General features: G+C 47.2%; 1 protein-coding gene and 1 long non-coding RNA gene across 2 annotated transcripts in view; one reads left to right on the forward strand and one right to left on the reverse strand.

Annotated features, from left to right (window-relative positions):
- LOC147121537 (uncharacterized) overlaps positions 1–13,657 on the forward strand; it is a 33,506-nt gene extending 19,849 nt beyond the window's left edge. Inside the window, exon 2 of the long non-coding RNA XR_015077567.1 lies at positions 13,491–13,657. This is a non-coding gene — a long non-coding RNA (uncharacterized LOC147121537). The remainder of the gene's footprint in view (positions 1–13,490) is intronic.
- The window catches only part of LOC147121538 (acetyl-coenzyme A synthetase 2-like, mitochondrial), a 169,760-nt gene that overhangs the window by 5,044 nt on the left and 136,981 nt on the right, over positions 1–27,735 (reverse strand). Inside the window, exons 9-12 of the mRNA XM_085981870.1 lie at positions 24,221–24,333; positions 19,062–19,188; positions 17,574–17,701; positions 15,031–15,094 (exon numbers count right to left, since the gene is read on the reverse strand). Coding sequence (XP_085837996.1) covers positions 15,031–15,094; positions 17,574–17,701; positions 19,062–19,188; positions 24,221–24,333 — 432 coding nt within the window. The remainder of the gene's footprint in view (positions 1–15,030; positions 15,095–17,573; positions 17,702–19,061; positions 19,189–24,220; positions 24,334–27,735) is intronic.

The raw sequence follows: 27,735 nt of genomic DNA on the forward strand, positions 1-27,735 counted from the left end.
ATAGAGGTAAATGAATATGATTTGGTTGGGATTATGGAAACATGGCTCAAGGATGGCCAAGACTGGGAACTCAACATCCAGGGGTATTCAATATTCAGGAAAGATAGGCAAAAAGGAAAGGGAGGTGGGGTAGCATTACTGGTTAAAGAAGGGATTAATACAATTGTAATGAAGGATATTAGCTCTGATGATGTGGAATCTGTATGGGTAGAATTGAGAAATACTATGGGAAAAAAACATTAGTGGGAGTGGTATATAGACCTCCAAACAGTAAGGCGGAGGTTGGGGATGGCATTAAAAGGGAAATTAAAGAAGCGTGCAATAAGGGCACAGCAGTCATCATGGGTGACTTTAATCTACATATAGATTGGGCCAACCAAATTAGTAACAATACTGTGGAGGAGGAATTCCTGGAGTGTTTACAGGATGGTTTCCTAGACCAATATGTCGAGGAACCAACCAGAGATCAGGCCATCTTAGACTGGGTATTATGTAACGAGAAAGGATTAATTAGCAATCTTGTTGTACGAGGCCCCTTGGGTCGGAGCGATCATAATATGATCGAATTCTTCATTAAGATGGAGAATGAAGTAGTTGACTCAGAGACAAGGGTCCTCAATTTAAATAAAGGAAACTACGATGGTCTGAGGAGCGAGTTGGGTAGGACTGATTGGGGAATGGCACTCAAGGGTTGATGGTGGATAGGCAATGGCAAACAGTCAAAGACCGAATGGATGAGCTACAGAATTTGTTCATCCCAGTTTGGCATAAAAATAAAACAAAAAAGGTGACTCAACCGTGGCTAACAAGGGAAATTAGGGATAGCATAAGATCCAAGGAGAGGACATATAAATTGGCTAGAAAAAGCAATAATCCTGAGGATTGGGAGCAGTTTAGGAGTCAACAAAGGAGGACAAAGGGATTAATTAAGAAAGGGAAAATAGAATATGAGAGTAAGCTAGCCAGGAACATAAAAACTGACTGTAAAAGCTTTTATAGATATGTGAAGAGAAAAAGATTGGTGAAGTCAAGCGTAGGTCCCTTACAGTCAGAATCAGGGGAATTTATAATGGGAAACAAGGAAATGGCAGGCCAACTAAATACATACTTTGGTTCTGTCTTCACAAAGGAGGACACAAATAACCTCCCAGAGATGCCAGGGAACATAGGGTCTAATGAGAGGGAGGAACTGAAAGAAATCAGTATTTGTAGGGAAATGGTGTTAGGAAAATTGATGGGACTGAAGGCTGATAAATCCCCAGGGCCTGATGGTCTACATCCCAGGGTACTTAAGGAAGTGGCCCTAGAGATAGTAGATGCATTGCTGGTCATCTTCCAGAACTCGATAGACTCTGGAACAGTACCCATGGATTGGAAGGTAACTAATGTTACCCCACTATTCAAAAAAGGTGGTAGAGAAAAAGCGGGGAATTAAAGACCGGTAAGCCTGACATCGGTAGTGGGGAAAATGCTAGAGTCTATTATAAAAGATGGAATAGCAGAGCACTTGGAAAGCAGTGACAGGATCAGACAAAGTCAACATGGATTTACAAAAGGTAAATCATGCTTGACTAATCTACTGGAATTTTTTGAGGATGTAACTGGTAAAATAGATAAGGGAGAACCAGTGGATGTTGTGTATTTGGACTTTCAGAAGGCTTTCGATAAGGTCCCAAATAAGAGATTAGTGTGCAAAATTAAGGCACATGGGATTGGGGGCAAGGTATTGACTTGGATAGAGAACTGGTTGGTGGACAGAAAGCAAAGAGTTGGAATAAACGGGTCATTTTCCGAGTGGCAGGCAGTGACTAGTGGGGTACCGCAAGGATCGGTCCTAGGACCCCAGCTGTTCACAATATATATTAATGATCTGGACGAGGGAATTGGATGTAATATCTCCAAATTTGCAGACGACACAAAGCTGGGTGGGAGGGTAAGCTGTGAGGAGGATGTCGTGAAACTCCAGTACGATTTGGACAGGTTGGGTGATTGGGCAGAAACATGGCAAATGCACTATAATGTGGATAAATGTGAGGTTATCCACTTTGGTGGCAAAAACAGGAAGGCAGATTATTATTTGAATGGCAATAGATTGGGAGAAGGGGAAGTGCAAAGAGACCTGGGTGTTATTGTGCACCAGTCGCTGAAGGTAAGCCTGCAGGTGCAGCAGGCAGTTAAGACGGCAAATGGTATGTTGGCCTTCGTAGCAAGAGGGATCAAGTACAAGAACAAGGATGTCTTGCTGCAGTTGTACAGGGCCTTGGTGAGACCGCACCTTGAGTATTGTGTGCAGTTTTGGTCACCTTACCTGAGGAAGGACGTTCTTGCCATGGAGGGAGTGCAGCAAAGATTCACCAGGCTGATACCTGGGATGGCAGGAATGACGTACGAGGAGAGATTGTGTCGATTGGGCTTATACTCACTGGAGTTTAGAAGATTGAGAGGGGATCTCATCGAAACCTATAAAATTCTGTCAGGTCTGGACAGACTAGATGCAGAAAGGATGTTTCTGATGGCCGGGGAGTCCAGAACCAGGGGTCATAGTCTAAGGATAAGGTGTAAGCCATTTAGGACTGAAATGAGGAGGAATTTCTTCACCCAGAGTGGTGAACCTGTGGAATTCTCTGCCACAGAGGGCGGTGGAGGCCAGTTCATTAAATATATTCAAGAAAGAGTTGGATACATTTCTTGAGGCTAAAGGGATCAAGGGATATGGGGAGAAGGCAGGGACAGGGTACTGAATTTGGATGATCAGCCATGATCTCATTGAATGGCGGAGCAGGCTCGAAGGGCTGAATGGCCTACTCCTGCTCCTATCTTCTATGTTTCTATGTTTCTACCCCTGCACATCCTCACTCAACCCAGCATCAGTTGCACCATCACCCATCCCTCTCTCCCTATGTACAGAATCACTACCCCATCTAACTATGCACCCCTCTCACCCACCCTCATATCTATGCAATGACAACAACTAGCAACTCAAAAGGAGGGAACTTGCTAATGGGAACCCACTCCATCATAGTCTCCTTCCAAACATCTATCCTATCCATTCTATACACTCATTCCATCACTCTCACTGAAACTCCACTTCTTTCCCTCATTGCAGGAAAAGAGAGCCCACATTAAGAAGGAGAGGGAGAGAACAGGAGGAGGACCACCATCCGTGGCACAGCTGACCAACACTGAGGAGGCAGCTGTAGACATTGCTGGAGGTCCTGAAGAGCTTGAAGTGGGGGACGGAGAGACGGGCTCCGTAGAGCAACCTGGTGACAGAATTATTTTCCAGACATCTGATTTGGCATTCATGAGTGACGAATAGGAGATCTGATGTTCATATAAATGTGGTCATGATCATGTGCACAATGGTATGTGTCTGCAATCTACATATCACATGTGTAACTCATGTCTTTACTCTCCCACAGGATCATCAAGAGCCCCCCTCCCTACTGTCCAGGAAGAAGAGCAGGGAAACTCCTCAAAGGAACCTCCATCCACTGAGGGAGCAGCGTCAGCAGAAATGAGCGCACCCAGCACCAGCGCAGAGACGTACACCTTGTGACATACAGTAGTGTTGTCACCTGGCATTTCACGGCTCACAAGTGAGCAGGAGCAGATGGTGGAGACAGGGACAGCAGAGGAGAGTCCTCGTCAGAGGCCGCAGGACACTCCTAGCTCTGCTCAGCTGCATGTAGATGCTGAGCCTCTGGGGCCATCCAGAAAGAGAGCGGTGCTGGAACTTCAGGAACAAGTGCAGGAAGCTCTGAGTGGGGTTGCAAGCATGGTGACTGCGAGTGTGCAGAGAATGGAGGAGTCCATCTCAAACATGAGCAATGCTATGGTGCACACAATGGTGAATGTGGGTTCCGCCATGGAAAGGATGGCAACCTCCATGGAGGACATCATTCACCAGAATCAGAACAACATGGTGATTCTTCTAGATAGATGGTCAACTATGGAGGATAGAAGGGCATCTATCGTGGAGAGAAACCAGAGGTACATGGACATCCCATTTATGAGGACTGTCAGTACAGAGACGGGTCCTCATGGCCCCACCGATGTGCAGCAAGGTGCTCTCCAGTTACTTGCTAGCAAAGTGCAGGTGGCCCATGTGAGGGACGATGGTGGGAGGGGTGATGCAAGTGAGGGCTCCTCTCCAAGTGCTCAAACTTCCATCCCCTTGCCAAGCCCTCGGTCAGAGCCCCAGATGAGCACCCAAGCAGTGATGGCCGAGTCCGCCCCTGTGCAGCCACAGGAGGAGCAGACTTTGGCGGTGCCTTCACAGGCTCCAAAACGCAGAGGGTGACCGCCAAAGGCGTCTCAGCAGGCGCAGCAGGGAGGTGAGCAGGCTGCCTCTACATCTGCTGAAGCCACAGGGGGAGCACAACATAGAAGCACGCGTAAGAGAAAGATGACACGTTAATAAGCACAAGGGTTCTCACTTGGGTGTTCTGATAGATTTAATTGTGAAGTTTCTGTTTTTTTCTTATGTTGCAATAATTTATGTTGAATGAAGGTTTGACATCGTTGCCATAAGTGTGCTGACAATTTGAGGTGGTACAGTGAAGGGTAAGTGCGCCTTTAAAATCCAGCAGTGCAGGTGCCAGTGGATATAGAGTGAACACCACATACTTGCAGCATAAACACAGAATGTGTCTCCCAAATTGTTCAATCACCAACCTCTGACATTTGAAACTGACCAGCTTTGAGAGTGCAGCTTTTACAGTTCAGTTGCAGCTGTGAAGTTTCCAGCTCGTTGGTGTTCCCGACACATTTACCTGACGTGTTCTGCAAACGTTGTGAAACCCGACCCAAAAATAGGAAACTTGAAGAGTGGTCTCAAAATAGCTCTAAACAAGCACTCAACAAGCAGCTAAGTGCCTTTAATCCCTCACCCGCTGCTTGATATCAGGTCTGTTTTTAAATCGCAGACCCGACACTTGGGAAAGTGGCGTGGAAACGGGTTCGGAACCTGCCGTCAATCATTTCGGATTTAACCCTTGACCTGCCTCCAAACCCGCCCTCTGAGTGCCGGCAGAATCGCAGCCCTCGTGTCTGTCTTCATGGAAGAAGATGCAAAAATCTTCCCAGAAATATTGAAGAACCAAGGCTCTAGTGAGAATGAGGAACTGAAAGAAATTAGTATTAGTAAAAAAAAATACTGGAGAAATTAATGGGACTGAAAGCCAATAAATCCCCAGGACCTGATGACCTACACCCTAGGGTATTAAAAGAGGTGGCTATAGAGATAGTGAAATCATTGGTTGTCATTTTCCAAAATTCCATAAATTCTAGAACAGTTCCCGCGGATTGGAAGGTAGCAAATATAACCCCATTTAAGAAAGGAGGGAGAGAGAAAACGGGGAATTACAGACCAGTTAGTCTGACATCAGTAGTAGGGAAAATGCTAGAATCTATTATTAAGGACGTGGTAACAGGGCACTTAGAAAATAATAATAGGATTGGCCAGAGTCAACATGGATTTATGAAATGGAAATCATGTTTGACGAATCTGTTAAGAGTTTTTGAGGTTGTAACTAGCAGAATAGATAAGGGGGAACCAGTGGATGTGGTGTATTTGGATTTTCAGGAGGCATTCGATAAGGTGCCACACAAGAGGTTATTAAACAAAATTAGGGCTCATGGGATTAGGGGTAATATACTAGCATGGATTGAGGATTGGTTGACAGACAGAAAACAGAGAGTAGGAATAAACAGGTCATTTTTGGGTTGGCAGGCTGTAACTAGTGGGGAACCGCAAGGATCAGTGCTTGGGCCTCAGCTATTCACAATCTATGTCAATGATTTAGATGAGGGGACCAAATGTAATATCCAAGTTTGCTGATGATACAAAGCTGGGTGGAAATGTAAGTTGTGAGGAGGATGCAAGGAGGCTTCAAGGGGATATAGACAAGTTAAGTGAGTGGGTAAGAACATGGCAAATGGAATATAATGTGGAGAAATGTGAAGTTATCCACTTTGGTAGGAAAAATGGAAAAGCAGAGTATTTTTTAAATGGTGAGAGATTGGGAAATGTTGGTGTTCAGAGGGACCTGGGTGTCCTTGTACATGAATCACTGAAAGTTAACATGCAGGTATAGCAAGCAATTAGGAAAGCAAATGGTATGTTGGCCTTTATTACAAGAGGATTTGAGTATAAGAGTAAAGACACCTTACTGCAATTATATAGGGCCCTGGTGAGACCACACCTGGAGTATTGTGTACAGTTTTGGTCTCCTTACCTAAGGAAGGATACACTTGCCACAGAGGGAGTGCAACGAAGGTTCACCAGACTGGTTCCTGGGATGGGGGGATTGTCCTATGAGGAGAGATTGTGTAGACTAGGCCTATATTCTCTCGAGTTTAGAAGAATGAGAGGTGATCTTATTGAAATATACAAAATTCTTACAGAGCTTGACAGGGTAGATGCTGGGAGGATGTTTCCCCTGGCTGGGGAGTCTAGAACTAGGGGTCACAGTCTCAGAATAATGGGTTGGCCATTTAGGACTGAGATAAGGAGAAATTTCTTCACTCAGAGGGTGGTGAATCTTTGGAATTCTCTACCCCAGAGGGCTGTGAAGGCTCAGTCGTTGAGTATATTTAAGACAGAGATCGATAGATTTTTGGATATTAAGCTAATCAAGGGATATGGGGATAGTGCAGGAAAGTGGAGTTGAGGTAGAAAATCAGCCATGATCTTATTGAATGGTGGAGCAGGCTCGAGGGGCCAAATGGCCTACTCCTGCGCCTATTTCTTATGTTCTTATGTTCTTATTTTTATTGCCCATCTCTAGTTGCTCTTGAAAAGGTGGTGGTGGGACATCTTCTCGAACCGCTGCAGTCCTTGTGGTTTGTAGCAGTTTTGATACAAGCCACTACACTTGGTTACATTAATGGGGGCTGTACTGGCAGCCGACCTCACCCTCCAGGATCTACGGTGGAGGGAGCGGAGGCAGCGAGAGAGACTGGAACATGTGCCCAGAGGGAGGAGGAGGGCCATCAGGGTTCTCAACAGGTGGACTTATCCTCCAAGGGTATTCCGAGAGCACTCCTCCTACCTCCAATTAAGTGAGGATCAGTGTATAAGGAGGCTCCGCTTCACCAAGGTGGTCACAGAACTCTGTCACCTCCTGAAACCAGACCTCCCGCCTCAGATCAGGGTGACCACGCTCTCCCAGTGGCAGTCAAGATCACCATGGCCCTCAATTTCTTCACCAGTGGATCCTTCCAGTCTGCAACAGGAGATATAGCTAACATCTCACAGTTCGCCGTCCATCGCTGCATTCGGGAGGTCACTGAGCCTCTCTACAGTCAGAGAAGGGACTACATTTCCTTCCCCATCACCAGAGAGAAGCAGGATGAGCGTGCATGTGGTTTTGCCAGGATAGCAGGATTCCCCATGTTGCAGGGCGCCATTGACTGCACCCACATGGCTTTGTGGGCACCCCATAACAATCCTGACATCTTCCGTAACCACAAAGGTCACCACTCACTTAATGTGCAGTTGGTGTGCGGCCACAGACAGCAAATCCTTAATGTGAATGCCCGCTATCCTGGCAGCAGCCACAATGCCTTCATCCTGCACCAGACCGGTGTGCCAGCACTCTTCCAGCCACCACATCAAGCTTGTGGCTGGCTGCTCGGAAACAAGGGCTATCCGCTCTGCACCTGGCTCATGACTCCCCTCCGCAACCCCAACAATCATATAATGAGAGCCATGCTGCCACCAGGAAAATCTTCGAGCAGACCACCAGCCTGCTTAAGCAATGGTTCCGCTGCCTTGACCGCTCCGGAGGAGCCCTCCAGTACTCGGCTGAGCGGGTGTCCCATTTCACAGAATCACAGAAACCCCACAGTGCAGATAGAGGCCATTTTGGCCCATCGAGCCTGCACTGACACATATCCCACCCGATCCCCATAACCCCTACACCAACACATATCCCACCCTATCCCCGTAACCCCACGTATTTAATCCCCCTAACACTAAGGGTCAATTTATCATAGCCAATCAACCTAACCTGCACATCTTTGGACTGTGGGAGGAAACCGGAGCACCCGGAGTAAACCCACGCAAACACGGGGAGAATGTGCAAACTCCACACAGACAGTCGCCCGAGGCCGGATTCGAACCCGGGTCCCTGGCGCTGTGAGGCAACAGTGCTAACCACTATGCCACCGTGCTGCCCAGGTGGTGGTCTGCTGCATGCTCCACAATTGGCCATCATGAGGGCCCAGCCCTTGTCACCAGGAATTGTGGGACTACCTCAGGAGGAGGAAGAGGGAGAGGACGAGGAAGAAGAGGAAGACGTGGAGGAGAAGTGAGGGAGGAGGCAGCCACTCAATCGGCCTTCCAGAAGGGCGGTCCATGATCAGACTGCAGTTCCAATAAAATCATACCCCAGATCCCCGTTGCTCACCACATCCCCATCATTCCATCCCTGTCGCAGGCCATATCACAGCGCAAAGCTCAAATGAGACACACCACAAAAGAATCCAACCTGAATTAATAAATTTATCAATAATCAGTGAACATATATTTACACCAGAAATATGAACTATTCAGCCTTGTGCAATCCCTTAGTGCCTGTCGTTACTGTGCCTTTGCCTACTCTAGTGCTCCTATGAAGTGTTGTCCCAATGGTTGCAGCAGGTCTGGGTCGCCACGGTCTCTCTGGGAGTCTACCATCCTTTGCAGACTGGAAATGATGGTCTCCATGGTGTGCGCAAAGCCTTGTGCAATGTTGGAGGCGGACTCCTCCATGCTCCTTACCATTGCCGAGAGGCTCTCGGGCACCCTGGCCATTGCACCTATCATTTCCGCATCTCCGTGTGCATGCCCATCACCCTTCTTCTAAAGGCCTCCCCATCAAGGTCCTCATCTGAGTCCTGTGCAGCAGAACTCGCGCACGAACTCGCCCTGCGGGGAGCTAGCCCCCGAGCTACCCTTTCCCCCTAACCCTAACCCTAACCCTTGCTGCAGCCCGCTCATTCCCGGTGCCTCACCCTGTGCAGATCCCGCTACTATACTAGCCTCTAAAAAACATGTAGTGCCAGTATCTGAGCTGGTGCCTGCGGGTGAGACATGCAGTGACGTGGTGTGTTCTTCCTCCTCCTCTTCTCCCACCTCGCTCTCTATGGTGCCTTAGGGACAGGCTGCTCATGTGCTTGCTGATTATCTGAAAGCATAAAGGTACAAGAGTCGGGTTAAGGTGAAGGGAGGGGGGCAGGAAGGGAGAAATGCATGCATACAGCATGATTAGCTGGAAAGGGCAAAATGCTTGTGGGGTTAGGGGGAAGTGGGATGTGAGAAGAAGGAGTAGGGATGAACATACCGTTGTCCCCAAGGGGGTCAATGTCACCAGTGGCCATGGCGCCCACTAATCTGCAGCTCTCTATTCTCCAGCGCAGACAATGGTTGGGTGTTTGCTTGTCCCCCGCCTGTGTGCTCCTGCTCCCTCCTATTGTGAGTCACCTTGGCCTGCAAGAGAAAGGAAAGTGTGTGAGTGAGTGCAGAGCAATGTGTTTTAGTGATGTGCCTGCCATAGTTGAATAGCTGTCATTATATGCAAGGTGTGAGATGCGTGTGTGAGTGTTGGTAGGTAGAGATTATTGGGTGAGTGCTGGGGGTGTGGTGCTTTGGGCAGTGTGTGAAGACTGTGGTTCAGATGGTGGTATGTAGCATTTGTTGAAGCATTGACTCACCCTGACCACCCGAGTGGGGTCGTTAAATTTCTTCTTGCACTGTGTGTGGGTCCTGGGGACCACAGTGCTGCCCAAGACGTGCTGCACTACCTCCCTCCACATGGTGCGGAAGCCTCTTGCTACTTGCCAGGTAGAGCACCACCCTCCATCTCTCCACAGTGAACACCATCGCCTCCAATGCTTGATCACTGAATCTGCGAGCTCTCTCCCTGGGGTGTGGATCTGCCATGAGTACAGCTGCTTCAGTCGTCTGGCTCCTTCTCCTTGACCTGCTGCTGCTTGCTGAGGCAGCTGCACAGACAGCAATGTTGAGAATGAGGTTCTATAGCATCAATGAGCCTCCCCTTTAAGAACTGGAAAAAGCCTGTGGCAATGATGACTTGCGATTAGACTGTATGCAACATTGGTCCACCCTTTGAGTGTAACGCCAATGAGTTTGGGCTTTAAGACTTGAATTAGCACTCCAATCATTTCTTTGAGCATTGAGCATGAATTTTGCATGCAGTCTAAAGCATTAGCGCCTGGCTCTAATTCTCCAACTTTTCTAACTTTACCACCCATTCCTGGGCTATAATGAATTTCTAGCCCATGGTTACCAAAGCTCACATTACAACAGTGACTACACTCCAAAAAGTACTTCATTGGCTGTAAAGTGCTTTGAGACGTCTGGTGGTCCGAAAGGCACTATAGAAATGCAAGTCTTTCTTTCTTTCTCTCCACCACTGGGGATTTTCCTCACCTTATGTCTGGGTCTGTTGTACATTAATTGATAGAGACTGATAGCTATGATTAGTCAACAACTTCATTGTTGTTGTATCATGCGACTACCAGGATGGTAAAAGGCAAACCAGATGGACCGTGGTCTGTTTTTTCTAGCAGTTCCTATGTTCCAGACACTGTGCTGGACCTGTTCCTGTAACATATGCAAATCACAGACTAACTAAACAATATAGTACATACCACACGTTCTGCACTGTCATCCAATCTCCACAAACCCCACACTTTCCAAGCTCTTCATAACAAATAGTCATGTACTCCAATGCTTGCCTCTTCTTTTGTATATTTAGGAGATGATGTCACTACCAACAGGTCCTAGTGATGCTCCGTAAGAGAGTTCATCAGGACCTGAAGGAGCTGTCTGGTTATACGTGATTTCTTTTTTAAATGGCTTGTTAAGTGTGGAGAAGCATTAAGTGATCGCTCTTATTGCTGCGTCGCGACTTCTTGTTATTTTCTTTTGAAGCGCTGTCAAAGTTCTATTCCCAGGAATCGCACGGCTCAAAGGCACCTGTTCCCGTGCTTTAGTTAGTGGATCGTCCCTTCGAACAAAAGCCAAACTCTTCACCCATTGTTCAAAAAATTAGCTCTGTGATTGTTTGAAAAAGATTGTTTCCCATTTCTCCTCCTCAGCTCAGACATGTCACAAAGGTTCTTGGTTAATAATGAACAATCCAATACATTATATGGTGGATAGGGAAGAGCAGCTGGTTAAAGGGCACGAGGTATAAAAATGATTATCACAATCCTCCGTGTGTTGAGAGATCAGACCTGTTGCTCCTTCATGTGTAATGCAAATGCAGAGGTCATGTTTCAGTTTTGATTGGAAGAGAGTTGCTTTCTTAACATGGACAACTCCCTCCAATAGACTTTTTTAAAGTTATACAAGATAACAAAGGGAAGGGAGAAGGAAGCATTTTTGTAAATCACTTCTTGTACTCACTATTGCACCTTGGCAAGGAATATAATTAACAAGAAATACCATCCGGGAAAATATTATTTTCTGACTGCACCCAAATATATAATACTAGCTGGGGGGGCCCGGCATTGCCAGGGCAGTTTAGAGGGCCGCGCGATTGACGGCCGGCCGCTGCCGCTCCCCCACTCTGTGTCTCGGGTCAGCGCGGTTGACGACCGCTCGCTGCCGCTCCCGTGCTCTGTGTCTTGGGCCGAGCGGTTGTGAGGCCCGGCCCGAGTGACCCCAACTCACCTCCCGCTCCGGTGGGCCGACGCAGCTGCCCCGCTCGCTGTTGAGGAAAAGCAGGGAAAAAATGGCGGCGAGGTTTCGGGAGGCTGCAGGATTAGGTCCCGCCTGTGACGCACCGATTGGTCAACCATCATGTCACTCAATGCTAATGAGCGGTAGGATTGGTCAACCACTAATGAGCGGATTTTTGAATGTTTTTTGTATACTGTCCGAACAATTTTTGTCTGACCAAAAAGTAAATACACCTATGACAGTCCCCTGATCATAACCTTTCTTTTGATATAACATATGTAGGTACGCTCTATAACTTTTGAGTGTATAACGGACAGACAGACAAACCAACTGCTTTTTATTTATATATACTAGCTGAAGTGCCCGGCGGTGCCGAGGCTTTTTCGAGGGCATGTTGTTGTTGGAAGAGAGAGAGAGAGAGAGCGACTGGGGGGGGGAGGAGGGCGGGGGGAGCGGGGGAAGGGAGGGCGGGGGGAAGGGGGGGAAGGGAGGGGGGAAGGGAGGGAGGAGGGGGGGAAAGGGAGGGTGGGGGGGAGGGGGGGCCCCCCCGAGGGTCGCGCCCCCCCCCCGAGGGTCGCGCCCCCCCCGTGGGTCACGCCCCCCCCCCCGAGGTGAAGACCGCCGATTGCGGCTGTGCGAGACGGCCGGCGGGCCCGGTTGCCAGGGTAACCGTTGACGCTCAGCAAGCCCCGCCCCCCGGCCGAGCCAGAGAGAGACGCCGCGTCTCAGCTCCTGCTGCGCGCGCACCCTTTAGTAAGGTAGCGGCGCTGGGCTGAGGCCCGCCCGCCCCTGCAACCTTCGAGTGGGGCCGGGAGGTGCCTAGCTCGGGCGTGGGTGCGGAGGAGAAGCCGAGGCTTCGAGGCCTACCTGGAAAAATGGGGAAAGGTAGGAAAATTAATGAGATTAGATAAGTTAATTCGTTTCTAAATCATTTTTTTAAAATATATGTGTTTTAAAAGCAACGTTTTTTTTAAAGACGCAGAAAGCGGGAAAAAGAAAGGAAAAGTTTGGAATCAAGATGGCGGCGACTCACCTCGGTTCAGAACGATAAGGCCCGGCCACGATTGGCCCGGCGGCACACGCCAGCAACCCGGCGTACGATTGGTCGAGCTCGAGGTCACTCTGTCGCTAATGAGCGGATAATGAGATGCTAATGAGCGGAATGTTGAAGGTTTTTGGGATACCGCGGGCGCGATTTTAGCCTGGCCGAAACGTAAATACGCTTAAAACCGTCTCGGAAGCGTAAGCTTTCTTTGGAGGTAACACGCGCGTAGGTACGCCCTGTAACTTTCAAGCGCATAGCCCGCCAGACGCACACGCGATGACAGACAGAATGACAGAATGACAGACAGAACGACCGATTTATATATATAGATATAAGATAGATAGATAGATATGGATTATTTACTTACAGTGTTCAACTGCACTCATCAGAGAACAGGGACAACATAGTCACGCTGTAGGCAAACCTGAAGAACATCACTTAGAGTACCAAACATCACCACTCCCACTTGAAGCAGGCAAAGGGAATGAATTGACTAGTTCTTTGGGCCTTGTGAATATATGTATGACTTGAACATTTTGAACAGCTTTATTTAATAGTGGGACAAGTGGAAGAAGCTAGCCGTAGCTCAATGTTAGCACTCTCGCCTCAGAGTCAGAAGGTTGTGGGTTCAAATCCCACTCCAGAGACTTGAGCACATAAATCTAGGCTGACACTCCAGTGGAGTGCTGCACTGTTGGAGGAGCCGTCTTTTTGATGCGACTTTAAACCGAGGCCCTTCTGCCATTTCAGGTGGGCGTAAAGATTCCATGGCACTATTGAAAGAAGAGGAAAGAGAAAAAAGAAGAAGAAAGAAGAGAAAATCAGCTCTACGGGAAATTTCAAACTGGCTGTGAATGAACTGAAAGAGAAAGCTAGAAGGGCTTTCTATGCCATTAAAAGATCAATCCAAATAGAAATCCCAATTAGCATTTGGCTCAAAATTTTCAAATCAGTAATTGAACCAATTGCACTCTATGGCAGTGAAGTGTGGGGACCGCTAACACAAGAATTTGCAAAATGGGACAAACACCCAATTGAGATCCTACATGCAGAATTCTGTAAAAGTATCCTCCGGACTCAAAGGAAAACTGTAAACAATGCATGCAGGGCAGAACTAGGCCAATTTCCACTAATAATTACTATCCAAAAAAGAGCCACCAAATTTTGGAAACACCTAAAAATGAGCAACCCCCACTGCTATCATTACGAAGCCTTGAAATGCCAAGAGAGGACCATAAAGAAGAACTCCCTCAGTCAACTAATCCTGGGACTCAGTGAAGCAACCACTAACAATACTAACAATAGCCCCAGGACAGTGACATCGTAGCACAGAGAATTCGACCCAACACAATTGTCACTAAGCAAAAGGAAAAATACCTGTCATATTGGGCAGAAACAACAAAAACCCAAAGCAAACTCAATTGCTACTTGGCCCTAAACAGACAATACAACATGGCTGAGTACCTGACCATGGTAAAGGATAACAAACTGAGAAAAACCTTGACAAGGTACAGACTTAGTGAACATAGCCTGGCGATCGAAAAAGGCAGACACAGGCAGACCAGGCTGCCAAGAGAGGACAGGATATGCTCTCACTGCAGTCAGGGAGTGGTGGAGACAGAGATGCACTTCCTCACAGCCTGTGGAAAATATCAGGGCATCAGGGAGAATTTCTACCAAAAATTCTCACAAATATGCCCTGAATTCAGAAATTTGAATGACGACCAAAAACTCCCATACCTACTAGGGGAAGAGAGAAACTGTGTAACACTAGCGGCACACTATGTTACAGCTTGCCATAAACAGAGGGACAACCAGTAAACCTAAGAAAAGAGTATATATAAATTATGCGAATGTATATTTATACACTCAGGGATATATCTGTTTATACACTGTATGAATAGATCTGCGTTTATGTGTTCAACCATAAATGTATTTTGATGCTTTGGCAACATAAGATGTACCTTATCATGCCAATAAAGCAATTTGAATTGAATTGAATTGAATTGAATGGAATATCTCCCTGGTGGCCTGGCCATCATTTATCCCTCAATCAAAACAGATTATCCGGTCATTATCTCAATGCTGTTTGTGGGAGTTTGCTGATTAAAATCTTCCTCGGTTTGAAAGTGAGGCTGCAGTAACTAAGGTCCTCAATTTAACCTCCTGAGAACTCCACATCACACTGAACAAAATAAATGAGGGATTCTACAAAAAGCTACGTGCGCCAGAATCTACTTGTATTTATTGGGTTAATCATACAAATGTGATTACTGTTTCTCTCACCTACCTTCCCCTTTCAAGTCATGAGGACAGCCAATCACTGCAGTCTCTGCCACATCAGGATGTTCAGCCTAAAGACCATTTGAACAGAGAAACACCATCTCAATCAATTAACAGGTTTCTTTTCACCTCCCAAACTGGGGTACCGCTTTATGAGTGCCCAACCCACCAGCTGTCGGCCGGTCCCACGCAGCCCGGGACCGGCTTTATCCAAAGTTAAATTCCCCGCATGCGCGAAACTGTGAACGGGGCCGCGCTTCCAAAAAATAAATAAATTAGGGGGAACATTGCCCACCAGTACCTCATCCAACTGGTCAGGCTTCATACGTGAACCTATATGAGCCTGGACAGTGAGTGTTACATACATACAATTAAACTGAATCTACAGTACAGAAACAGGCCCTTCAGCCCAACTGATCTATACTACACACAAGCCCACTTCCACTTTCTTCCCACCCTGCCACCATACCTGGCTATGCTTTTTTTTAAAATTCATTCATGGGATGTGGGCGTCGCTGGCAAGGCCAGCATTCACTGCCCATCCCTAATTGCCCTTGAGAAGGTGGTGAGTCACTCCTTTATGTAGAAATAGAATCATAGAATGGTTACAGCACAGAAGGAGGCCATTCGGCCTGTCGAGCCCGTGCCGGCTCTCTGCAAGAGCACTTCAGCTTGTCTCTCTCCCCCGTCCTTTCCCCGTAGCCCTGCAAATGTTTTTCCTTCAGGTACTTCTACAATTCCCTTTTGAAAGCCACGATTGAGTCTGCCTCCACCACCCTTTCAGGCAGTGCATTCCAGATCCTAACCACTCGCTGAGTAAAAAAGTTTTTCCTCATGTTGCGTTGGGTTCTTCTGCCAGTCACCTTAAATCTGTGTCCTCTGGTTCTCGACCCTTCTGCCAATGGGAACAGTTTCTCTCTATCTACCCTGTGTAGACCCCTCATGATTTTGAACACCTCTATCAAATCTCCTCTCAATCTTCTCTGCTCCAAGGAGAACAACCCCAGCTTCTCCAGTCTATCCACATAACTGAAGTCCCTCATCCCTGGGACCATTCTTGTAATCTTTTCTGCACCCTCGCTAAGGCCTTCACATCCTTCCTAAAGTGTGGTGCCCAAAAAAATGGACATAATACTCCAGTTGAGGCCGAACCAGTGTTTTATAAAGGTTCATCATAACTTCCTTGCTTTTGTACTCTATGCCCAGGATCACATATGCTTTTTTAACTGCTTTCTCAACCAGCCCTGCCAGCTTCCTGTATGAATCAAGCCTCCCCTTAAATGCATCAGCACTATCTGCTTCAACCAATCCATGTGGCATATTCTCACCACTCTGTGCAAAGAAATTCCTCCTAAGTAATTTATTTGACCTGTTAGTGGCTATCTTATATTTATGCCCCCTCGTTCTAGACTTACCCACAAGTGGAAACAGTTTCTCCATAACAACCCTATCATAATTTTAAAGACCTCTATCAGGTCCCTCTCACCTACACCCCCAGAGGAGAGTCAATGGACAGCAATCAGGAGCAGAAAGCCAGAATAACTTTCTCTTACCTGAAGCCAACTGCAATATCCCTACTGTCACAGGTGACATCAGCAATACTGAGAACAGATAGGGGATTGAACCTGGGGTCTTGTTGATATGTGTGGCTCAGCTGTTCTCTGGATAAATTCAGTGAGTTATCACAGTAGCCCCAAGGCTGCATTTTCAAATGTTGGTGTGACAAGTCTCAGTTACGTTTGGACAAAGTGCCGTTTCCATCTGCGTTACAATAACGTGGTTATGTACACAAGTCCGGGTCACATTTATTTTTCTAATCTCTCCTGATGCTGGAGAACAGTTCCACGGCACCTGGAACAAGACAGTGCTTTGTCCCAAATCCAGGAGCAGAACTGGCCCAGCGCGGTGGGGGGGGCGGGGGGGAGAGGCAGCTGATCCAGCACGGGGTCTGCGGGGGGAGGGGGAGCAGGCCCAGCACGGGGCCCATGGGGTGGGGGAGCTGGCCCAGCACGGGGACCGCGGGGATAGATCTGCTGCCCCATGGACCCAGTAATTAATCAGTTAGGCCTGTGGATCAAGTAATTAATCAGCTAGGCCCATGAACTCAGCACTCGATTAGCTTCACCCATTAAAGTCCATCATGACTGATTTGTACCTCAAGTCAATTTACCCACCTTTGCTCTATATTCCTTGATATCCTTACCTAACAAAAGCCTTCGAGATCATTGAGACCCAACTGCACTTTTAGTCTGAGGCCTACGTGAGGGAGCAGTGCCGGCTTCATTCTGGTGAATCTGTGCTGTACCCCTTCCAAGGCCAATATGTCTTTCCAGAAATTCAGCGTCCAAAACGGGGATATACAACTCTCTATTCCTTCATCCAAGTCATTGATATACATGGTGAAAAGCTGAGGGTTCAATACAAATCCCTGGGGAACACCACTTGTCACGTCCCGCCAATCAGAGAACGGACCCTGTCTCCCAACCAATTACTGACCCACCTCGCAAGGTTGCCATCCAATTCATTTGGTCATTCATGCAGTGTCCTTACCAGAGCATTCTCTATCTCAGCTGTGCCCAGCCTGTGTCCGCCAGTGTTAATGATGTCATCCATCCGGCCAGTGATCTTGTAATAGCCGTCCTCTGACCTGTACGCACCATCGCCAGTGAAATAACAGCCTAAAAAGAGACGGGCGAGAGAGGTGTAACTGAATTCCCCGTGTGTGTGTGCAGTAAATCTGCTGTTCGGAGCTGAGACTTTGCAGACTGTCTTCCTGGAATGTGGTGGAGTGGGACGGATGTAGAAAATGGATCAGAACAAGGCTCTGAAACAACATAGGAACACCGGGGCCAACGTGCAGCATATCAGGGAGTAATGGGGTGGTGGCAGGGGGTGGGGGTGGTTCAGGCAGCGGTAGGGGCTGCAGGAGACCCGGTCCCTTCTAACCACCCTGTACCTGTACCGAGGAGCCTGGCCAAAATGGGCTTCCAGAGGCAGCTGGTGGGCCAGAGGCCGCCCAGACGACACTGAGGTAAGTCATTGGGTGGGGGGGGGGGGGGGAGTTTGCGAACACGGAATGGTGTGGGGGGGGGGGGAAGCCTGGGATTGCAGCGGCCCAAACTTTCTTCATGGGGCCCGGAGGAGCACTCTTGTCCCTGTAACGGACTCTCCGCCTACTAGGCCATTAAGATAGCTTCGGGGTACATAGTGCGTCCTAGCCAATGTTCCCTCTAAGCTGCACGCGTGCACGACCGGGCAGTAATCTGCTAGGTCCCGCGCAGGCCACTCACAAGCTTTTACATCGGAAATACTGCGGATATGCAGAAATTTAAAAGGGACCGCGCGTTGAAAGGAACAGGCCGCACAGACCATAGTGCAGCCTACAGGGAACACTGGTGGTAGCTCCCCAATTTACACATATCCACGAGGCTCCCCCCGAGTCAGGCAGATGCCTCAATCACCCAGGAAAACAGCAGCGTTAAAATGGCTGCCGGGCACCAGGTGGAAGGAGTTAAAATTCCCCCCATTAAGTGTCACCATCAATACCTCTTTAAACCGAATGTGACAAAGAAAAAATGCACAGCCTTTTCTTGCATCTTCCAATTGCTGTCGTTTTGTATCGCCCTTTGAACCAGTATCACTGCACATGCCATGCTTAGTGCACTATAAGGGTTTTTAAAGGAATAGCATTTTATATCGTTTATTTTTGCAATATCATTGCGTTTAAGGTACTAACTGAAGAGCAGGATTTGCTGATGTTTACAACAACCTGGAATTTTGCTCGTGTGGTTTATTGCATTATGAGGGCTATTGAACGAGTGCTCTGTAACGGTGGGAGGAGTGGCAAATTCATAAGAAGGAGCTGTGTCCTCAGATCTTGCCTGGCTCAAAGGTTAGGAACAGAAATACTCACGAGTCCCAGATAGACTCAGCTTATAGACATCATCATGCCTTGTGTTAGCTTTTTATATTTATTGAAAACTGAGTGTCTGTGAAAGTATAAAAGGATAATTTTCTCAGAAAATATTGATGTCTTACCTGGATACTTTTTGAAATATGTATTCAGGAATCTTGGATGATCCCCATTGATTGTTCTGGCAATGCCTGGCCAAGGTTTTGTGATACAGAGAGCACCAGTAACATCATTTCCCTCTAGACAATCACCCTGTATAGGTACATCAGTAACCATCATTAATCAAGGATGTTAAGTCTGTGAATTATTTAGTTAATTAAAACAGACTAATGAGTAACAATAAAAACAGGTCTTTACTGGTTGGAGGTAGGGACTATACTGAATACAAGATTACTGCACAGTGCTTATATACCGGTGTGTTCACCCCCGGTATTACATCTACAGCAGCCTGAGAAAGTAGTACATCTCTTAAGGTGGAACAGGCTTAAGCTCTCTTAAGGTGGAACAGGTTACATACACAACACTCCTCCCTTCTTAGCTTTATAGTCATCCCCCCATTTAACATAACGTAATAACATATATACATATATAACTTCATGTTTAACGTAACATATCACAGATTCAGTCTCTGCGGAAAACAGTTCACAGATTCAATCTCTGTGGTGTAGTCGGTTCACGTTACTCATTCAATAGTCCTTTCATGGATTTAACAGCTTGAACTTCCGAACTGATTTGGCTCCGTTCGGAGGGACCACGTGTGTGATCTGGTAGAGGTGATAATGGTTCAGATGGGTAATCTTCTGTTTTTCCTTTTCCTTTTCTGCTTCTTGGAGACTCTCTGGGCTCCATTGTCAGCTGCCACAGCTGCCAGCTGCATGCGCAGTTCCTCCTTCTCTTCCTCCTGTTTCCGTCGTAGAGCCAGCTTCTCCCGATGTTCCGTAGACTTTTGGTGCTCCTCCATGATTTCTGCACTTTGGGAGTCGAAGTTACAAGCTGGGCAGGACAGGACATCGTAATATTCGGTGTCGTCCACCAGGTCATGGTAATATTCGGTGTCGTCCTGAGCTAGACCAGTGAGAGGGTCGTCTATTTCCTCCATACCCAGCTGGACGTTAGCCAGCTCTTGTTCCAAATCCAGACATCTTTCCTGAAGAGACTTCTTCATGTGTACCTCTGCATCCAGCTTTTTCTGGGCTTTCAGCAAGTCGTTTACTAGTGACCTCATTTGTGATTTTAATACTTCAACTTCCTTTGGAGATTGATTGATCGGACTATGCAATCCCTCTACCGGAGCAGCTGTTTCAGCGGTCTGTTGTTCTACGTTGATGTGAGTCAGCGTACTTTTGGCATCCAAGGGCTGCTCTGTTGCAGTCATCTCAGTCTGTGTTGCCACCTCAGCTCTTCCAATAACCTTTGAGAGCTCCGAACCCCTTTCGTTTGAATATTGAAGTTCATGTTCAAGTTTTTCCCATTTCAGAGTCCTGTCCTTCAGCATATGCAGGAGTTGGCTGACCGTTAACTCCTCTGACATCAGACGTTTTGTGTGCTCCTGCTCCATTTTCTCCATCAGCTGCTTCTGTTGTCTTTCCAGATTCTCCAACTCTATATCAAAGAACTCTTTCGTTGCATTCAACTCTTGCTCAAAACGGCGAAGCATTTGTTCTAATTGCTGTTGTAGTTTGAAATGGAGTTGAGTTCGAGCCCGGTGTCCCTCAGAAATGGGCACATCAGTAGACTTGCCAGACTCAGAATCCACAGTTAAACTATGTTGTTGTTGCTCAGTGGAATTCTGTGCTGAAACTTTGTCTTTTGCACCTGAGTTGGGCTTACCATCATCCGTTCCAGAGTCTGGGCCGACTATCTTCACCGAGTTCTCACTCGTTATTGTTTGTAGGAAATGCCAGTCCATATTCATTTTCCTAATCCACTCCCGTCCTAGTAGTGGAGGACCTCCTTCAGATATCACATATAAGTCCATTATTTGACTGTCTTCGCCCTTGTGGACCACTGCAACCTCTATTTTCCCGATGGGGTACACTCTTTGCCCCGTGTATGTTTCCAATATAATCCCCGTATCCTGTAGGGGAATATGTTGGAATAACTTTCCGTAATCTTTCTTATTTATGACCGTCAATGCCGATCCAGTGTCCAATTCCGGTTTTACTTGGACTCCTTCTATCTGAAGAGTGACCCAAATTGTCTGGAGGTCTGCACCCTTACCAGCGTTGAGTACTCTTAAGCTAGCCAGTTCATTACTGCTAGCGTCTGAATCGGACTCCTGTTCGGTCACCTTGTGTACCTTTGCGTATTTTCCTTGCGGTGACTTCTTGTTGCTGGTCTTCTTCGCTGACCTGCATACTCTAGCTATATGTCCAAGCCTACCACAAGTTCTACATTCTTGGTTTTTAAACCAACACTGGTTCTGATCATGCGTTGTCTTTCCACAACGATAACATTTGCCAGAACTCACACCCAATTTGTGTGCACTGAGCTCCGGTGACCGTAGCTGCATTACTGCCGTGCCTCTCGCTGCGGCTTCGTGTGCTGCTGCCATAGTGACCGCCTTCTCAAGCGTCAGCTCATTCTCCTCGAGCAGTCGCTTTTGTGTATCCTGTTTAAATAAACCACACACAAATTTGTCTCGAAGTGCCTCTGTCAGTCCCGTTCCAAACTGGCAATATTTCGCTAATTTACGCAATTCCAGCAAATATTCAGCATTGCTTTCATGCTGTAGCTGCCTTCTGTCGTAAAATTTAAATCGTTCCGCTAGCATCAGCGGCGTGGGGTTTAGATGATCTTTCAGGACAGTAACAATCTCATCGAACGTCTTATCCGCCGGTTCATCTGGTGATAACAGGTGTTTCAATTGCCCGTATGTCTTCGCACCCATTAAATTTAATAATGTTAGAGCTTTATCTTGGTCACGAATTTTATTGGCCTTACAATAATTTTTTACTCTTTCAACATATATGGCCCAATCTTCGAGGTCACTATCAAAGGTGCTAATATTCCCGTGTTTAGGCATTGTAGATTTGCAATTTCTCAGATTTTCTTTTCTTTACTTGTTATCAAAGATGGCGGCTTCCCGCTCTTGCCGTCGTCCTCCGCCCACAAAATGGCGGTTTTCCCGCGCTTGGCGGTCTTCACCCGTCCCCCGACGCCGTCTCCCTTCAGCCCCCGAGTGCGGCCCTTATCAGCGGATGCGATCGATGGCCCGGCTGCGCCTCGCACTTGAAAGCGGCCCGGCCCTTATCTGCCGATCGCTATCGCCCTATACCTCTCTCTTCCCCAGTCCTGTCTTCTACTCCGGTTCACAAGCTGATGGAGGCTTCAGGGTCCTAATGCCTGTCACATCCAGTGGGGTGGTGAGATGGTGAGGTTTGAAACCTCTCTTCAACCGCCGTGGAATAACTGCCGCAGGGTAAGAACCTGACTCGTCGCCAGTGTTAAGTCTGTGAATTATTTAGTTAATTAAAACAGACTAATGAGTAACAATAAAAACAGGTCTTTACTGGTTGGAGGTAGGGACTATACTGAATACAAGATTACTGCACAGTGCTTATATACCGGTGTGTTCACCCCCGGTATTACATCTACAGCAGCCTGAGAAAGTAGTACATCTCTTAAGGTGGAACAGGCTTAAGCTCTCTTAAGGTGGAACAGGTTACATACACAACAAAGGATAATACCAGAACTGAGATGGTAGAACTATCAGGAAGGACTGCACAGGCTGGGGCTCTTTTCTCTAGAAAACAGAAGGTTGAGAGGTGACCTGATCGAGGTCTTTAAAGTTAGAACAAGGTTACATAGAATTTTACAGCACAGAAACAGGCCATTCGGTGTTTATGCTCCACACAAGCCTCCTCCTACCTTACTTCATCTCGCCCTATCAGCATAACCTTCTATTCCTTTCTTCCTCATGTACTTATCTAGCATAATGTATTTATGCTATTCGTCTCAACTTCTCCTTGTTGTACCGAGTTTTACATTCTAAACTCTCTGGGTTTCTCCTGAATTCCTTTTTGGATTTATTAGTGACTATTTTATATTTATGACCCCTGGTTTTAGATTCTCCCACAAGTGGAAACATCTTCTCTACAACTACCCATCGGACCCCTTCATCATTTTAAAGACCTCGATCAGGCCACCCCTCGGCCTTCTCTTTTCTAGAGAAACGAGCCCCAGCCTGTTCAGTCTTTCCTGATAGTTATAACCTCTCAGTTCTGGTGTCAACCTTGTGAACCTTTCTTGCACCTCCTCCAGGTTTGATAGGGTAGACATACAGACAATGTTTCCACTTGTGGGGGATTTCAAAACTAAGGGCCATAACTATAAGATAGTCACGAATAAATCCAATAAGGAGAAATTTCTTTACCCAGAGAGTGGTGAGAATGTGGAACTTGCTATCACATGGAGTGGTTGAAGCGAATAGCATAAATACATTTAAGGGGAAGCTAGATAAGTACATGAGGGAGAAAGGGATAGGAGGATATGCTGATATGGTGAGATGAATTAGGGTGGGAGGAGGTTCTTGTGGAACATAAACACCATTAATGCGTTCTGATATAAAGTTCAAGGTAACAACACTGAGGCGTAAATTTTCATCTTCACCACCTGGGCAGTAGTCTAGAGGAATAAAATGCCCGTCCACTGTAGAACCCGCCCGATTTTCATCCCGTTGAAATCAACACTCTGTTCGGGCGATAGTCCTAACAGAAATACAATTGATACAATAACAATATGATAAGACATTAAGTACTTGAAGGTAAGTTGTTGAATACTGAATGTATTCCTCTCACAAGTGAGACCTACACAACTCCCTCAGGTCCATAATAATTCTAGATGAGAAAAGGCTGCTCCTTCTAATAGAGCTACTACAATTTGCACTTGCAATTCTTCTGATTTATTTTACCCCCTTCTGGTTGTGCAATGAAGCTGCGTTCACCAGCCTGACACTGGTCATCTTCTAACATGCACGCACATTTGTGGTACATTTTTCCGCATACCCTTCTGTGTTAGCGGCCCCCCTCCCTCCATGTTAACATTATTCTCCTCAGCCAGAGAAGGAGGTGTCTCCACTGCCACCATCAGTGCTATTCTTGATTGACTGCCGACGGGCACACTCCTGTGACACAGTTTTTGCACAATCAACCTTCTTGTCCTTTGATGATCCAGCCAAGATTCGCAGACACTTCTACAAGTGGAAGCTTGGTGGCTGTGTTTTTTATTTACTGCGTTACACTAGAATCACTAATAAGTTATTGAGGATTAACCAAAGACTTGCCTTCTCATCCATTAGAGCAAGCTGGATCCCAAAGAATGGCCTCATGGCCATAGCAGGCACTATCTTTGCTCCCTTTTTTGAAGGTCGAGGAGAGATGCATATTCCACCTGTTTCTGTTCATAAATGGAAGGCAAGAAATTGAGATACAAACCTAAATCCTCTCATTACTCCAGATCACAGCAGCACAATAGCAAGTGATGAGAATATTCAATCTCCTCTATAACAGCCCTTGGCTTTTTGGACCAGATTTTATTATGAAATCCAATTTATTGATGATCCCTTTAACCAGCTAACAAAAACACTGAGGCCAGGAAATTGGACCCGTGTGCACCGGCCGTCAAGGCCGTTTGGAAGAAAAAATGGCAGCAGATTCACTCCCGCCCACTTCTGGTGGGTCCCGCGGCGGCCGCCATTTTGGGCAGGTCGGCAGCGCTGCCGTTGCCTGCGCTGGTTGCAGATATGGAAATGAGGCAGCTTGTGACGTCAATGAGTGTGCAACGCGGATTTTATGCACGACCTGCAATTTTGGACGCCGCCACTCCTTTTAACGCCCTCTCCAAATCACGACCAGCAGCAGCAGGAAGGACGTCCCACCAGCGCTATTGAAAGGGATCAGCAACAACTTGCAGCTGACTTGCTTTTTCATTACTACTAGCTCTGTGTAAGTTTGTGCAACTGTTTGGAGCTTTCTACAGTTATTTCAATTCAGTGAGGTGACAGGGAGTGGTGCTGCAAGTGGAGAAGGCCTTGCTTCTCATTTAAAGGGTTCTTCTCACACCACCTGCTCCCAGTCATGGGGGCTCTACTAGCAGTCCCCCTTGTGCTCGAGCCTGACGTTGGAGCGGAGGCAGTGAAGAAGAGGACAAGAGGCTCACGGAGGGAGGAGCAGGATGGCTCTCAGCAGGAGGCCTTAGCCACCTAGGGTTTTCCGAGAGCACTTCTCCGACCTGCACTTAAGCCAGGAGCAGTGAATTAGGAGGCATCGCTTCACCAAGGAGGTGGTCACAACCAGACCTGTAGCCTCAGAGTAGGGCAATGATGGCTCTCCCAGTGGCCTTCAAGGTCACTGTGGCCTTCAATTTTTTCGCCACTGGATCCTTCCAGTCTGGAGCAGGAGACATAGCCAACATCTCCCAGTTCGCTGTCCCGTCACTGCATCTGGGAGGTCACAGAGGCTCTGTACACCAGGAAAGGGGACTTCATTGTCTTCTCTCTGAACAGAGAGAAGTAGGAGGAGTGTGCATGTGGCTTTGCCAGGATATCGGGCTTCCTCATGGTGCAGGGCACCATCGACTGCACACACTTGACTTTGCTGGCTCCGCATACCAATCCTGAGATGTTCTGTAACCGCAAAGGCTGTCCACTTTCTTAATGTGCGACCACAGCCAGCACATCATGATGGTGATGCCCGGTGTCCTGGCAGCAGTCATGATGCCTTCATCCTGCGTCAGTCCGCTGTGCCAGCAATCTTCTAGCCACCACATCAAACCTGAGGGTGGCAGCTCGGAGACAAGGGTTATCTGCTTTACACCTGGCTGATGATTCCCCTCCGCAACCTCACCACTCATGGCCAGCACTCATATAATGAGAGCCATGCCTCCACCAGGAACATCATTGAGCAGACCATCAGGGTGCTCAAGCAACCATTCCACTGCCTTGACCGCTCGGGAGGAGCCCTCCAGTATTCGGCGGAGCTACAATGGAAGCTGCAACATCGCCCATCATAGTTGGGTCGCCACACTCTCATCAGTTCCATCCTGGAAATCATGGACTCCAAGCTCCACGCAAACCCTGTGCAATGCTGGAGCCGGACTCCTCCATGCTCTTTGACACTGACAAGAGGCTCTCTGGCAGACTTGCCATTGCACCTAGCATTTCTATGTTCATGCCTACCACCCTTCTTCTGAAGGCCGCCCTATCAAGATCCTCATTTGAGTCCTGTACAGCAGAACACGAGCATGAACGCGCCGTCCAGGGGGCTGGCCCCTGAGCTACCCTTTCCACCTGGCCTGGCTGTAGCCCACTCTAAAGTTCATGCAGTGCCAGTTTCTGAGCTATATTATTTTCTTTCTATGCTGAGTTATCTGGCGATAGTAGGAGTGCTACACGTGGCCTCAGCACCTATAAGTTAAGGAGGGAAAAATCCTTCTCCTATTTGTTATCCCTGCTCACAGTGCACATATAGAATCATAGAATCATAGAATAGTACAGCACAGAAGGAGGCCATTCGGCCCACGAGTCTGTGCCGGCTCTTTCGAAGAACAATCCAGTCGGTCCCACTCCACCACTCTTTCCCCAGATCCCTACAATTTTTTCTCCTTCAAGTATTTATCCAATTCCCTTTTGAAGGATATTATTGAATCTGTATCCACCACCCTATCAGGCAGTGCATTCCAAATCCTAACCACTCATTACGGAAAAAAGTTTATCCTTATGTCGCCTCTGGTTCTTTTGCCAATCACCTTAAATCTCTGCCCTCTCGTTATTTACCCTTCAACCATTGGAAACAGTTTCTCTTCATTTACTCTATCCAAGTCCTTCATGATTTTAAACACTTCTATCAAATCTCCTCTTAGCCTTCTCTGCTCCAAGGAGAACATACTGTGCTTATGTAAGAGGCAGGAAAGATAAAATGTTGCAAATGGGAATGGCAAAATCATACAGTATGAAAAATGGGGGCAGGGGTTATTGTCTGAAATTGTTGAACTCGCTGTTGAGTCCGGAAGGCTGCACAGTATGTTCTTTCAATTCCTTCCTCCCCTCCTAACCCCCCCTCCCCACTGTCTCTGCACCTGCTTAATATCTGTTACATCTCCAGCTTTTTCCAGTTCTGATGAAGGGTCCCAGACCTGAAACGTTAACTCTGTTTCTCTCTCCACAGGTGTTGCCTGGCCTGCTGAGTATTTCCAGCATTTTCTGTTGTTATTTCAGATTTCCAGCATCCGCAGTATTTTGCTATTGTATCTTTATTAACTGCTTTGTTAACCTGTCCTGCCACCTCCAAGACTTTGTGTACAAACACCCCCAGGTCACTCTGTTCTTGCACCCCCTTTAATTTTGGACCATTTAGCTTGTATTGTCTCTCCTCATTCTTCCTCCCAAAATGTATCGCCTCACACTTCTGTGTGGTGAATTTCATCTGTCATGTGTCTGCCCATTCCACCAGCCTGTCTATATCCTCTTGGTCTATTACTATCTTCCTCACTGTTTACTACATTTCCAAGTTTTGTGTCATCTGCAGATTTTGCAATTGTGCCCTGAACCCCCAAGTCCAAGTCATTAATGTACCTCAAAAACAGCAGTGGTCCTAGTACTGAATCTTGGGGAACTCCACTGTATACTTGCCTCCAGTCCGAAAAACAGCCATTCACCATAACTCTGCTTTCTATCCCTTAGCCAATTTTGTATCCATGCTGCTACTGCCCCTTTTATCCCATGGGCTTCAATTTTGCTGACAAGCCTAGTATGTGGTACTTTTCCTACATTGCAACAGTGACCACACTTCAAAAGTACTT

The sequence above is a fragment of the Somniosus microcephalus genome, chromosome 3, assembly GCF_052327205.1.
Source record: "Somniosus microcephalus isolate GS21.2 chromosome 3, FLI_Smic_1.0, whole genome shotgun sequence".
Lineage (NCBI taxonomy): Eukaryota > Metazoa > Chordata > Chondrichthyes > Squaliformes > Somniosidae > Somniosus > Somniosus microcephalus.